Source organism: Bombus fervidus, chromosome 15, assembly GCF_041682495.2.
Source record: "Bombus fervidus isolate BK054 chromosome 15, iyBomFerv1, whole genome shotgun sequence".
NCBI classification, from domain to species: Eukaryota; Metazoa; Arthropoda; class Insecta; order Hymenoptera; family Apidae; genus Bombus; species Bombus fervidus.
This window is the reverse complement of record NC_091531.1, coordinates 7,583,872-7,599,416: the sequence shown is the minus strand read 5'-3', so window position 1 is coordinate 7,599,416 and position 15,545 is coordinate 7,583,872. Positions and strand designations below refer to the sequence as shown.

At 34.0% G+C, this 15,545-nt stretch overlaps 1 protein-coding gene, 1 long non-coding RNA gene and 1 other non-coding gene across 5 annotated transcripts; 2 read left to right on the top strand and 1 right to left on the bottom strand.

Moving 5' to 3' along the window:
• Positions 1 to 129: 129 nt before the first annotated feature.
• LOC139995373 (U2 spliceosomal RNA) lies at positions 130 to 323 on the top strand. The gene has a single exon (XR_011801968.1). It is a non-coding gene; the product is annotated as a U2 spliceosomal RNA (small nuclear RNA).
• Positions 324 to 3,173: 2,850 nt separating this feature from the next.
• On the bottom strand, positions 3,174 to 9,317 carry LOC139995077 (uncharacterized). 3 transcript variants are annotated; one of them, XM_072018226.1, is made up of 5 exons: positions 9,223 to 9,316; positions 6,982 to 9,105; positions 4,600 to 4,917; positions 4,166 to 4,445; positions 3,174 to 3,637 (listed from the first exon to the last, which is right to left on the bottom strand). In XM_072018226.1, exons 2-5 carry the CDS (start codon positions 7,168 to 7,170, stop codon positions 3,576 to 3,578), a joined length of 849 nt encoding a protein of 282 aa, XP_071874327.1. In that variant the 5' UTR covers positions 7,171 to 9,105; positions 9,223 to 9,316; the 3' UTR covers positions 3,174 to 3,575. The 3 variants fall into 3 exon arrangements, with proteins under 3 accessions (XP_071874327.1, XP_071874328.1, XP_071874326.1); XM_072018227.1 differs by having other exon boundaries at positions 6,982 to 7,233; positions 9,223 to 9,307; XM_072018225.1 differs by having other exon boundaries at positions 6,982 to 9,317.
• Positions 9,318 to 9,615: 298 nt separating this feature from the next.
• Positions 9,616 to 14,295, top strand: LOC139995085 (uncharacterized). The gene is made up of 3 exons (XR_011801857.1): positions 9,616 to 10,082; positions 13,709 to 13,984; positions 14,057 to 14,295. It is a non-coding gene; the product is annotated as an uncharacterized lncRNA (long non-coding RNA).
• The last annotated feature ends 1,250 nt before the right edge of the window (positions 14,296 to 15,545 follow it).

Sequence of the window (15,545 nt, the reverse complement as noted above, 5' to 3'; positions counted from 1 at the left end):
ATCCTGCCCTATAAATGAAGTAAGAAAGTTCGTATTCACGCCACTAGATGGTGCATTGCGATTAAAATTTCTCACTAGAGAGATTCAGTAACAGAGTCGTTAAATACAAACAGGAAGGTTAAAGTAGTTATCGCTTCTCGGCCTAATGGCTAAGATCAAAGTGTAGTATCTGTTCTTATCAGCTTAATATCTGATAAACTCCCCATCGGGGAGTTCAGAATATTAGTCTGATTTTTGGAAATAGGTGGAGATCGTGGGGCTCGCTCCTCCTCTGCCACGGGTCGGCCCGGTATTGCAGTGCTGCTGGGATTGGCCTAATTATTATTAATTTATAAGCAAAAAGTATATCTAGTGTTGTAACAATTTATTTGTTGTAACAATTTATTATTTCCACCTTTAATCTTCCCATTTCCAAACTGAAATTTTTGTGCTTGAATGAATGAGTAAAGGTGTATTAATTCTCTGACCTGTCTATGTTTAGAAGTTGTCATAAATATATTTGCAAAAACCACTCAACTGATCAAACTGAAATTAATTTGTTCCCGTTAATGTTTTATTTAATTATATAAATGTTTGCAATAAATAAATATGGAGTCTCATTCTCGTATTTCGTGAAATAGGTGATGATTTTATTTTACACATATTGTCTTAATAAGGAAGGATAAATGTAACAAATATTTCTCGCTTAATCTCGCTATATCTTATTTATGGTCGTTGTTAACCGATTTAAAGTAATGAAAAGTGATGATTAGGCTGAATTATTCGAATTTCGGTGAACATACTTTATTGGAATTTAAATAAGAATTACCATAATCAATTTTTCTTTTGCGCTCATCTCTCGTGATTTGGGCGCTAGTGACATCTGAGCGCGCATAAATTAACTGTATTCACAATACTCAGTAGATAGAAATAGGAGAGAGTAGACAGGATAGACGTGACGTTAAATGGTACTTTGTGTCTCAGGTGTGAAATACCGGTTTGTCAAAAAATTAATGTTTTTTATACCCTCTGCGATTTCCTACGACGAATATAGTAATTAACTTGGAATATTAGTATTTTATAATAATCTATATCACAAATAATTGTTATTGCAATACTTTTTTAGGATCTACAATTAGGAACTTGTTGCACACTATTGCCCTCTCTGTCTAGAACCGTTCATGTAATTTGTCCTTGTCGCACAGTCTTGCGGTCTTTCCTACGAACAAACCATTCAGTATCATTTATCCACATATGCTCGAAGTCACCGTCCCTGCCACCTTCAATAGATGTCAGCACATGGTTTATTCATGGGGCAAAAAACACATTAGTACGTGTTAATATACTACGAGGCAGAGTATATACATGTGTTAGATAAAAAGAACGATACTGTGTAATAAGGAGAGATATATGTCTTCTATCAACAAGGAAGGAGAGTGGTAGGCGGAAAGAGTCAAGGAAGGGTGATAATACGTTTGAATTCGCTTTTGAAAACCTATTTACTGATTGAATTTGAAAAGTTATACATTAACCTTTATAAAGTTGAAACAATAGGAACTTCTTCGTCAGAAATTATTTGAACATACATTTTTTAACATATCTTCAATTGTTATGTGAGAAATTAATCGAAAGACTTCAAAACAGTCGCGTTTACAGTATATTCTGTATATTTGGAAATGTCAAACTCGCGTGTTTTCATCTTGATGTTTAACAACCATATAAAGAATAAGCGGGTATTCTCAGCGTCACAGCCGCAAAAACATCGAAGCCCCTTAGCCTGTGTAGTTTGAGACATCCTCAAATAGCTCCACTATATTTTTTTAGAATCAGGAATAACAGAACCAAAGCAATCACTATGAACGCTTGCTACATGTTTACATGCTACATTACAATGCTTGATACTAAGGACATTCGTACCAAGTACCATGATCATATCCTCGATAGCCTCGTCGGTTATCAATCCTTTTCTATAAGGAATGAATTGCTCTGATTCATCGTGGTATATTTCTTGATGCATGTATTCTATGATTTCATTTAATTAGCAGCACTGTCTAAAACTGTCTTACTTCTTCCCGTGTATCCTCTACATTATAGCGATTATTTGAGTACTTGCGCACTGGTCCGCTGTACCAACACTAGTTTTCCTGTGTCCGCTGATCCTCCATGATATGCAGCGCTATACCATTTCGTAGCCGGGTCAAAACCAAGTGGTCGCGGCGGCGTTTAGAACGTGTTTAATACCGTACGTGTCGCAAAATATTCCACGAAACTGCGAATTCACATCTTATGCTTGAGGCACAAGCTTTTCATCAAGTAGGTATCACAAGCTTTCTGACTCGTTGTCCCAATAATTAAAGTCGTGGATAAAACGTATTTGCTTATCGAACGTACGTTGAGCATTCGATCTTGAGTAACCGCTGGAGAATTCCTCCGTCTCGCAGAAGAAGAATGCTACGCAGAAAAAAGAACTGATGAGTGAAATAAAAGAACGACGAGACACAGTCACTTATCTACTGTCGGTAATGCCACAGTAAGGACTATGAATTTAGGAGAAGATTAGGGGAAGGAGACCACGTGTTATCATGGTTTCAGCTGGAATATGTTTAGAAATATAATTAATATGTTGATATAGCACACATGTAAGAAAACAATCGCCTAGCATTCGTCACCCTTGGCTACGGCAAGAGAAAGAATAAGTAAGCACATGGTGCTAGTATAAACTAGGTCCATCTCCTTGGGGCACTGTGGGTTAACGTGCCTCAACTTTCAATACTGCGATGTCTAACACATTTAACCATTCTGTGTACAACCACTACGCAAGTTCAGTATTCTTGAATTGATATAAAGTTTTACGAACGCGACTTAACTTAACACATAACTCTCGTAGTATTGTCGTACGAATAAGTGGTATTCCCATGTAGGCAAATTTTTAATGATTTGCAAACAATTTCATTTTTACTTGTCCTTCTATTGTTTAATACAATTTTTAGAACCAAAAATTGGGCAAAAATTAAAATATATATTTATATAGTGTAATATTTATAATATATATGTGTGTTGTAATATTTTCAATATATATGTATATTGTAATATATTAAATTTTACTAATTAATTCTGTTTAATATCGGGGTATTCGGTGATGTTTTATGTTAAGAGATAAATAAAGAGAACAATTAAATAGAAAGAGTATTTCATTCGTGTATTACATTAAGCTCGTATAAATACATACACAAATATATAAGTTCGACAATCACTTAGCAGAAAGTACAAGCGTATGTATGATAATATAAAAATTACCATGTACAAAGTATAAAACGTATACATAAAAATAATAACTACGCGCGTATACGAAACGTGCGTTGAGAAAGAAAAGATTAAATTATCCTAATCGATACATAATTATATATGTCGTTAAATACCAGTGGAGGTGATTATATATAAATGTGCATGTGACTGAGTGGTGTAAGTATATTGTGTGGTATTAAGAAGTAAAAAGCTGTAAAAACGAGGGAGGTCCGTGACGGTTGTCGCCGAGCATTCGGGAATTTGTCAGGTTTTTCTTTCTTTTTTCTATGGCGATGAATGTTGGGGCCGATTTATTTCCGATAGTTGTTACGTGGTGGAAGATATTGATTGCTAGCTCCAGGTCCGCCGCCAGCTGCTGAAAATCAATATTTTATTCGTTATTCAAGCAGAAAATTTTAAAATAAAATATTACACGTTCTTTTAACAAAATTATACACTGTTCGTAATTTAAATAGCGCTGTATCGATGAAATTATGTAGTAGCGCCATCTATAAAATGGCTATAGAACTGGTATGTTATCTTTACAATAAGAAACAGAAGGAACTTCTTTACCAATTTTTATACATACAAAGAAAATGCAAATAAAATCTGAGATATTCTTTAATATTAAAAAAGCTCTGTCATTTTGAAAATAAATCCACTGACAGAAAGTTTTTAATGTAATCTAAAAGTGTTTAATCTTCAAATACTTTTAAATGCTTCTAAGCGCCTACACTATACTTCATACTGTATATCAATTCAAAATACAGGAATTGTAAAATTGCAAAAAATTGATCCTTCTTCAAATGTTAAGGTAATATTTTATAATACAGTCTATATTATTAAAATTAATGCGAAGAATATAATATACAGTATTGTACATGATTAAAAATATACTTACGTGCTTGATAGCCACCCTGGAATCCTCCCGCACCTCCTTGATAAGCAGGTGCTCCATAAGCACCAGCACCAGCACCTGCTCGAGCCTGTCCTTCGTATTGAACATCAGCAGTGTATCCATTCGCATCGTCAGCCATGTATTTTACGATTTGTGTCCTCGAGTCCGGTAAGAGCACTCTATATTCCCCTGTTACTACGTTACCGTCACTGCTCTCTCGTTGAGAGTAGTCATTGCCACTAGGGGGATCGTACACCTCGTACTGGAAGCTGTATGGCTGTGGCTACAAAAATAAAATGTTATCAATTATTTTTTGAAATTTTATTCAAATTCTAAAACTAGATATTACAGATTACTATAAATATGACATTATGGTGTTTCTTTTTTAATTGTAATCCTATAAAATTCTGTTCAAATACAAAAATTGTCGAACATACTCTTCCATAATCGCGACCCTGGCCTCCACCACCACCACCTTGGTAGCCTGCATCACCACCGAATCCAGGAGCACCATAAGTGCCAGATGGACGTCCTCCAAAACCAGCGTCTCCACCAGCTCCTGGAGCTCCGTACAACGCATTGGGTCTCCCCCTGATACCTCCTCCTAGATCTCCAGACAATCCTCCTGGACCACCGAATCCAGCTCCACTGGGTCTGTTGTACTGGTAACCACTTCCACCGGCGCTACCACCCGGCAGCAATCCAGCAAGTGCATCACTAGCAAAACACGATAGCAGCAATAGCACTTTCGTTAACTGAAACAGAATAATTCCAACCTTATTTTCGACGTATACGCTGGTAAAACGCTTGAAAAATATTTATCGTTTGAAATAGGAAATGTGATATGAAAATACAGATTGGCTGACCTACAATAGCTGCATAACTGAATTTTGTTAGCACTTGAATCTTCCTGTACATTAGCTAATAATATTAATAAATTGATATGGTATATGTAAACTTTTCCAAAATTCGCTTTCAGGAATTTATTTGATTTAGTATGAAATTAATTACTATTCTGTGACAGAATTCATTAATTGATATCTTGTAACTCTTGGAAAGATTCACTAAAAGTATCTTTTTTATACCTTCAAGACCTTGACTAGCAATTTCTCTTAATTAATGCTTCAAATCAAAGATTTCCAAGCTAATATCAATCTCCTCAAAAAAGTAATAATATTTTCATCGGTATTACATTTAATGGTAATCTATAGCTAATCAGAGATTATAATCTGTAATATATCCTTAAGTTTGATACATCTTCCCTTGAGTAATTTATGGAATTACTTCCTCCAGGCATGAAGCAAATGATCAAGTACACAGAGAGAAACTTGCAGAAGAAGCAGTAGTCTTGCATCACTAAATTTTGCAACATCTATGTAACAATAACATATCCAATAAACCATATTCTTAATCAAGAAGCTACACAACCAACAATTATCACAACTCTAATATCAGGAACAACTACAACAGAGCAACCAAAATGGATTAGTTATGAAACCAGACTGAAATATGTATCCAATTCGTTGTAAACAAATACAAGGAGTGTGATGAAGATTGTTACTATGTCTGTCAATACAAATTCATCCAATGAAGAAATATTTGCGAAATGTTTGTTGTGCCAAGTGGAAGATATTAATATAAATTCTATAATGCAATTGCTCAAAGGGGAAAACTATTTCTCTTGTGGAATAGAATTAATAACAACATGCACGATAAACCTATTGCCTGATTTCGACATTGGACGTCATTAGTACTGGCGACAAAAAGAATTGAAGAAAATGCAAACGCCGAGTTCAATGGAAAGCTTGAAATATCGCGTGCCAATGATTTACCAATGGCGAAATTAATGTTCCACTGAAATCAGGGATGATTACCGAAGACGAGCGTGTCTTCTTCTCATTTTGAACATTTATTGATGCACGTGTCTAGGGAAGTGAATGTTCCATCCAGCTCTAAGCACGTGGAACACAAGTAATAAGTTTGAACTGGTTCAGGAAGATTGCAAACCAAAATGAAAAGATCATTCTATGTATCTACTTTGACTGAGTCTAGTTTCATGGAGCTCCAAGTCATTGGAGATTCGACTTAACTACCTCGGACCTTTGTATTCTTTATAGTTTGATTTTTGGAATTGGATTTTTTGTGATCTTTCAATTGTAAGACTCGATATAAGTTTCGATTAAATATAATAAATAATATAAGAAAAGTTTGGGTATTTTGTTTTATATTATGAAAAATGAGAGTTGGAAGATTTCTTTAGCTAAATTCTTAGTGAAATTTTAGTGTTGCTACGAGTTAGTTAGTCATAACGAGTTGTATAACTTGAAACATTCAGCTAATCGCCAATCTTGACTTATCAAACTTCACTTTCAGTCTTCACTGCAGTCAGAAATTAAAACTTCATGACCAAGATTTAAAATTGTAAAGAATGTAACGATAGTCCTAAATTTTCAATTGAATGAAGAAATGAGACCTCAAGGAAGCCTACAGTAACCTACCAAGTGTGAAGATATAAAAACCTATACTGGCACTAAATTTTCAATTCAAGAAACTTAGAATTTCGTTGTCAGGTTTGAAACTCATCTGAAAATCTCAGATCTCGTGCTAAAAAATATAATTTTACAATTTAAACCTACAGAATATGACTTAAAGAAGAAACATAATTTTAAACAATGAATAACATGAAAGGGCTATGAAATCAAATAGTCTGCACTTTAACCAAATATTCTGATGTTCAGAATTAGTATCTATAAATTGGTATCTATACCGTCGCGTTACCAGAATGATGATTAGTAACCATAACCGGGAGGATAACCTACCTGGTGGTAATTCATATTGGTGTTATGAGCGAAGACGCGAAGCGAACTGAGAAGATGATCCACGGACGAGTTTATATACCATCCAGACCCTTTGTTACAGTTTATCCTTAGCGCTGCATATCCACGTATTAACCAGTATGTATTAGAATGACCGGCTATGGGTGTGGGAGGTGGAGAGGAGCAGCGCATCTTCCCTTCACTCTCGGTGATGCATCATGGGAAGAGATATCCCGTTGATGATGACTGAAACAGCTTTAAATTTTAATTGGATCCACGCACGTGACTCCTTGATCGCCTGGATCATTCGGCTGTCCAAAGAGCCTCGGGTTCCAGCTAATAGGAGGTCTCTCAACGACCCTCTTTCCAATCCCTGGGGAACCCTCATGATCTATTGAGTTTTGCAATTTTCTTGTCAACAATTTCCTTCGTTTTTTTTTTGCATATCGTGACGTTATATATTTGTTCTTTTTTAATTAATTATTCTAGTGTAGTGGGTGTTTGTTGTGTTTATTATTAATGTTTATTATTAAGAAATTTTAAAGTTAAATTAACAATTTTCATTCCTTCGGTGCTTGACATTTTTTATTCATTTTAACACAGAGTACGTTTTATTTTTTCACAGAAAAATCCCTGTCATTTTTTCTAATTTATGAAAATATTTTTCCTCTGCCTAAAATAGCTTTTTGCTTCTAATCAAAATTTTATGGGGTTACCGAAGATATGTATGAAATATATGAATATAAATATATATATGAGATGTAGATTCCATGAGTTACTTGGAATGTAAGCGTGTGCTTTGACACCTGGAAAAATCATAGAGTTGTTCTACTCGCGTTGCACAACCCGTAGTAAATCTCTTTGTCAACGTTACGATATGAAGGCGATTCATCCGCCGTGGAAAAAAGGAAGAAACGGAGAAAAAAGGATTTCAATCTCATCCGAGTGCTCAAATGTGCTGAACCAATTACTAACTTGTAATACGAATGAAAGGTGGATGAAGAAATAGGCTTGCTGCTTGGTGATCGAACGGGTAAAAGGCAGAAAATAAAGGAAAATCTCGTCTGTTTTAATGCCTCTATAAAAACATTAAAACACGCATCATATAAAAAATAAAAATGCAAGCTACCATTCCAACACCAGAAAATTCCAGTTATCTTATAAAATTGAAAATTAATTTTACGAACTTGTATGAAATATTTTTAACTAGATATTTTCCCATTTTTTCCTATTTAATGATCATTTATGAAATTAATCAGATGAAAGTATGGAAGATCAAAAGTTTTCTAGATATGTACAGTGATTGACAAGTTCTCCTGTACTTTCACTCAGATAGAATGTGACCCTGTTTCAATATTTGGCAATAGAAGCACATCGCTGTTAACTGCTCCAGTCAAAGACTGCTCCTACGTAAGGTTTTGCAATTTTTTGCTATGCCAGCCTGTCCACTAAACATAGCTTTCAACCAACACCAATACCTATAATCTAGCATTAGGAATTAATACAAGTATAAAGTAATACGATATATTTCTTCGGTAGACCAATTATCTAATTTATTTTCCTTATTGTACAAGAATTTGAATAAAGTGGTCACCAAAAAGATATACATAATATAACTTTACTTGCTTATGTAACGTATTAAGATTTTCAAGAAAGCTACCATAACGGTACTCAGACAGAAAATTGTCAACGTCCAGTTAATCGGATTTGCCCCTGAATAGTAGATGTAATTGCGTGTTCGCTAGTACTAATGAATTCCACGATTGTACGCTGTTATATCGTTATTAACAGAATGAGAAATCTTTCACCAGGAGGATTACGATCTACGCGTGAGTATTTTTAAGGATCATCCTGGTAGTCGAGGCTGAATATTTTCTTAATTGCACCTTTTCTTCTGGTGTCGTTTCTTTTCCACTTTCAGCTGCCTGCAGGTTTAATGATTCAATTAAAGTTCCCCGAGTAGATGTATACAACGTTGTTGTTGTTGTGTATCGATATCGAATCGGTCGTGCCGTTGTTGATCTGCAGCAGGTATGATCCTATAATTCCGCGCTGCCATAAATCCAATAGTATGGAACAGGAAACTCGCGGTCCCTGTTTAATATCTCTGATCGATCTACCTGTGAACTTTAGAACGACGCCGTGGATCTGGTACGAAATTTTCAATTCAAATGCAGCAATTTTGACTGAACAAAGTATTCCGAAATCGTTTTGTGGAAGTATTCGATAAGGTAAACTACTTACGCGGATTGGTGATCGCACGAATGAATGCCATCTTACAGGCGTCATTAAAGTACATCTGTTATTGATACAAAATTGGTTAAATGGAAATAATATTCGTTGATTAAAATATACTAATTTCATCTCAGCTATGAATTGTTCTGGTAGTGATATGTTTAAATAATATCTATTTGTTATTGATCACTTTTTTTAAACCATTCTAAGGATACATGTTATATATATGTATATATATATATATATATTGCTGAAATATATATATAAATATACATATAATCTCAAGTTTTATAAATTATTGCTTAAATATTAATATATGATTATTCGTAATTTTAGAATCATAGGTAACAATAAAAGTCATTAAAATATTAATTGCAATTACTGCATTCTGTATTAGAAGAGCAATTCAAAAAGAACGCGTAAATTTGTAGCAAGTTACCAAATCTTTACTATAGGGCCCTTGCTTCACACAATGGCAGAAACCTTCACTGAGGAAATACGTTCGACGAACATGCCAGGAGGTTACGTGGTCCGAGTGAAAGAAACCCAATGGTATGATCTCGATCCATAGAAAGTGGTAATTTATGGTTAACGTTGGCGTTAATTCACTTGAATAGCATCCTAGTTACACATGCAAGCCAAGTTGGCATCCCTAGGACGCGTACAATTATTCTAACCACTGATATAATGGCTATAGAAGTTATAATTGTTGGTATTTCTCTCTGTTTATATTCGTCTTAATAAGAAGTTTATTAACTGGTAGAAGCCATCATAAACAACAATCCGATTACGAAAATGACCAGGTCGAATTTTTGTATGGCGTCAAGACTGATTGTCAGATCTAGCAGAAGGCTTGTGGCGAATATGGGGTAACTATCTAGAGCTATTTCTCTATTCAGAAACTTGACTGATGCCAACTAACCTGATCATATGAAACAGTTTCTAAACGATTTCGCGCGTTCACTTCACGGAAAACATTAACTCGTCTTCAATTGATGCGTTTACTCCCTCGATAAAGCGATCTTCACATCTATTTCTATGATTTGTTCCTCATCAGACATCTTCTCCGCTTATTAGCATGTTCTTTTCAATGAAATTACAAGGTATTGTTTCCATGAGAAATTGGAAGTACTTTTGAAACTAAATCTTTTCTCAAATTATAATAATGTTTTTAACAATTATATTTTTAACAATTATTTTTAAAGCGGATAATTTAAAAAATTAAAGTTTGGAAGTTAAAAATTAGAAGATCCGAAATTTGAAGTTTAAAAGATTAAAATTGTAATTATTAATCTTGCAAATTTAAATTACAAATATTTTCCAAATCGTCTAGAATTTTCAAGTAAAATAATTTAATATTTTTTACAATAATTTCAATTACATATCTAATCGATAGGTTATTGTGAAATTTTGACTATTCGAAAAAATGAGATAGAATGGAACGTACATATGAAGCCATGTATAACAGTTAAATCGCAATAATGAGGCCAAATAGTATGGCAAATAATCATACGAGCCGAATGACATGATCGTCATCCAACACTACTATTATATTTGTTTCGTAAAACGTATTACTCGCTCAGGATTGCCGGCAGTTACTTAAATCGCCAAACGTAGGCGATTCTTACAACATGCTTGAGCACGCGGGAATCACTTTCCCCGCAACCCCTTATAAATTTACCATTAATTCCTCCTTCCAGCTATTTGAGTAAAATATCAATTTTCAATCAATGATTCAAGTACAAAAATTATATCCTTCGAGATTCCTAATTACATGTGTGACTATAATTACTACAGAACTAAAAACTATAAGGTCAATGCAGAAAGAGATACGTTTGGCTGCTATAATAATAACCAGTCTCTATTTAAACTTGTAGCAGAAAGAATTTTCAGCTATATTAGTTACAATCATCAAATTATTTACTTTTTTAGGAAGATATATAATTTATTTCAAAACTGAAATGAGAGAGCAGAAAGAAGATTAATTTGTCTGTGTTTCCAAATGATTAATGGAATAAAAATAATAAAGAAAACACACAAAATTCACTCAGATACAATAAAAAGCGCAAGGTCGATACAAAGAAATATATAAGGTACTCAGTGCAGAATTAATAACTCTTTTATTCATGAAGTAGCTGATTTGTTGAACCTGTAATCAGCTGTTATGAATATATTTCCTCAACTACTACATAGGGACTTTATTGTGTTTACAGAATACAACCACACGACGATGAATAGTACAAAACATCCAGGAATGAATATTGAATGGACCTGTCATAAACTTGTCCCAAAAAAGCATCCAGTAGCCATACCCAATCACTCAGGACAACTTTACTCCATTTATAATCTCACTAAGTTATTTAACCCTGAAAAAATTAACCAGCAAATCGAAAAATCACTTGAGTTCCTATTACGAATATAAAGGGATCATACTAAATGGCCTACAAGATCAATAATTTCGCAAAACAACTCATAGTAGTCTCTATAGTACACACGTGATTAGACTATACCAATTTGCTATAATGATTCGCCTTTGGCATATTTACAGCCGCTAATTCGTTTCCTAATCTGATTTCGTAATTTCAGTATAGTGTTGCGTTATCTTGAATAGCCAATACAGGCCAGTCTGTGACGGGACACTTAATTAATCCCGACATAATTATCGCTAATTATAGCTGATACAGTGAAAATGAGTTCGGGGTAGAGGCTGGCCTGCATGGTAGTTCGTACTCCATAAGAGCGCCCAGATTCTGTGTTTCTCTTTCTAATGTTTGCCATGGAATCACGGAGTGAACGTTTTGATGCACCGTCTACTCCGTAATCGGGGATAAACGGTAATTGTGTAATCGTTGCGATGCGGAAGACGTGTGAAGCCTTCTGCATATGCATGCATGTATGCAGAATGCACGTCTCTCCTCTTTCTCTCGATCGGTGTCCCAACCTCGCTCACGGAAAACCCTATAATCGACAGCTTTGTCCTCTGGTGGTTAACTACTGATGCAACTTATAGGTTATACATCCTGAGGGTTGCTCTCGGATTCTCTCAATAGAATTGAAAGTGCTGGAATTAGGATCTTTTTTCTAATTTATCCTACTAAGTATCAACATCAGATCTACACAATGTTTTACTTTCAAATTTTGTAATTTCCAAATCTGCTTATTTTTAAAATTTTAGCTCTCCAGATTTCTCAGTTTTCAAATGTTTAGATCTTTAAATTTTAAGATTTTTCAAGTTCTTATGTTTCCAAATTTTCAGATCTTTTGATCTGCAAAGTTTCAAATTTTGTGACTTTCATCTCTGATTTTCAAAGTTGTTCGTAAGTCTTCCTACATATAGTTTATTATTGATTGAAAATATGAAAGATATATACTAATACTCGTCCATTATGCTACAGGATATTTCAACATTACCAAAGTCTTCGACCAATAGAAAAATTCCTAGGTATCATATCGTAAATTGTAAAGGATAAAAACAGAATAGAAATGTCTAGGGACAAAAATCCGAGACAGTGAAGAATCTCTGTGGTGCTCAGAAGTGATGAATGTTTTCGAGGCTTCATCCTCGTTTCGGCCCTGGTTTTTTCATGGTGAATCCAGAGCATTAGAAGCATATTCCAATCATTATCCACGTTCCTTTGCAACGGCTAACGTCTTTCATGTCGAAGCACCGGCGAGATGTACATACGTACTCTTTAGTCGAACGCATTACCGATTACGCCATCGTTCTACGAAACCTTTTTCGCAACTTTATCCCATCCGTATTCACCCTCGCAACAAACCATGTATGAATAAGACGTATCCGGATACCATTGATTGTTACTGAGTCTCCTTCGACTTCTCTCACACTATATTTTTAATCATTTGTCACTTCTATGTCTTGTAAATTGAAATTTTATTCATCTATTTACTGATGAAATATGAGTTACACTAATTAAAGGACTTCTATAAATCCTTTCTTATAAATTGAAATTTTATTACTTTATTTATTTTTGAATTATGAATTAAGATTGTTAAGACATTTTTTTATTCAGTTCTCTTCTTCATGTGGTAACTTTTTTAACGAATTGTTGAGAAAAGAAAAGAATAATTAGGCTGACAGGTTCTTGACTAAAATAAAAACTAGAAAGAGTCATAATTACAGGTTTTTGATGTTTCTTTTCATATAGTCCTTGAATCTTTGACAAATTACTAACTAAAGTCAGTTAATCCATAAGAATTAGATGGTATCATAATTCTAGATTTGTTATATTTCCTTTCCATAGAACCATAATTATTGTCCAAAAATTGTAAGAAGATTCATAAACATAAATCATACACTCTTTCCTCATAGTATCTATTTCCATATTAAACTATTGTAAAGAACAATATACATAATTAGTAACAGCTATAAATCTAAGTCATCATCAAGTATAGATCACAAAAGACATGTCAAAAATTAAACTCGAACATCTACTTTTCCTAATCCAAAATCAACTGACAATTGTTATTCTTGCAGGTCACTATCAGATCCAATACAGCTAACATCTGATCGTCAATCCAGCATACTTATAGCATCGTAAAAGTACCAACGTAACGCGTCTCTCCTCACTGACCGTTCTCCGACAGTTTTAAACGAAGTCAAGGAAATTAACTTTAAATGGAGCGTTGGGGCTCGCAGAAAGCACTTTCAAAACTGTTGTAGCACCGATTAAACCAGCAACTCATCTTTCACGTCGGCCAATCTTAAACCGCGAACCAGACGCATCCTATCCGATTACGTCACGTTGTTTTCGTAAGTTCGTTCTAGCTACAATCAAAGAGCCTTTTTGTTCTCCGCTTCGCTCACCTTCACCTTTGCTTTCAGTCACACATCCCCTTTCAGTCACTGGTGGAAGGACAAAACTGCTCGTGTTTGTCCTTCCTGCTTCTATGGGACTCAGTTCTGTGTTTTCAATGCGAGAGATTAGTTGAAAATTTAATCATTATTAACTTTAAAAATAGGAAAATAAAAGATTTAGTGGTTGAGTTAAGTACTTACTTTAACCCACATATTGGAGTCTTTACATTTTTACTTTTGTTTTAAAATAATAGTAATTGTAATTATTATATTATTATTGTAATTATTATATTATATATATATTATTATTTATATTAATTACTATATTATTATATATTAAGACATATGTAGGTATGCATGGTACTTCAAATGGATTAATTATTAATACGTCCTTAATGATCAATTTAGGACTTCCAAATAAGTTTTAAAGCTAATAATAGCTAGATCATACTGTAGCAATATATTTTTATGGTTGTAGACCATAATAAAATGCAAAATCCAGAGAATGTTTCAATCTATTAAAAACTTAAGAATACACTATGTATATTAATCCAATCCGTTAATGTCATGGATGCTCAAAAAGGAACTCGACGTTATGCGCTCATTTATCATATATCAGTGTTTCGTATGAAACGAACTGATTTTACGCAGCGTCTAATGATTAATCGACTGCCATTAAAATGAATTTCGCAAACGATAGGGGAATTGTCATTACGCCTACGCGAGTATTTATCTGCAGATACGTACAGATAATAATCGTACAAAAAATAAATAAATAAATGAAAATTAAAACTCTTTTCTAAAAGAATTTACTTTATTTTTAGGACTAAGTATAATGTCTACATTTTAAAAGTTAGAATGAATAGTGATGTTAGTCAGTCCAGTGTACTTGACTATTTTGACACGTCGTGGAATCTCATCTGGGACGCAATTTAGATGTTACAATATCAGAGAAAGCGTCCTCTCAAGCACGTGCCATGTTCAGGCTTCCTGGTGACATAATATGAAGTAACATCGATCGAAACTCGATCCATTACGGATGCTTCTCAAAACGTATCCAGATTATTTTTTTCTGCGAGAAATGAAACATTTTTCAATCAGGTTTCGTTCTTCCTACCTATTCGATACATCAGCATGACGCGAACTCGATTAATGTGCGATTTCACCAACTGTGAGAAAATCAGTAATTATACAATCAGTTACGGTAAAGTAATATTATTTATATAATCAACGAAGCTCTTGGATAGACAGCAGTTATTTGGATTTCCTATATTGATCGCATCTGCTTTGGGACTGCTTCAGATTCATTTATGTTACGTACCTTTCATTGTACGAGCATTAATTTCTCAAATGTTCTGTAATATTTTTAATGCTTTCATTATTTCAATTATTTTTGCTATTATAATATTTTTCATACCGTGTTACTTATTTTTTACGTATTTCAATATTTTTTGTTATTGTTATTATTATTATCAGATTCTTTTTTTAGTTTTCTGGTATCTTTTATAACGATAAG

Coding starts and splice junctions, on each gene's coding strand:
- LOC139995077 (XM_072018225.1), bottom strand. CDS start 7,170: ATGCGCTGCTCCTCTCCACCTCCCACACCCATAGCCGGTCATTCTAAT. Junction 4,918..6,981: donor CCAATATGAATTACCACCAG/GTAGGTTATCCT, acceptor ATTCTGTTTCAG/TTAACGAAAGTGCTATTGCT. Junction 3,638..4,165: donor CCAGGGTGGCTATCAAGCAC/GTAAGTATATTT, acceptor GATTTTCAGCAG/CTGGCGGCGGACCTGGAGCT.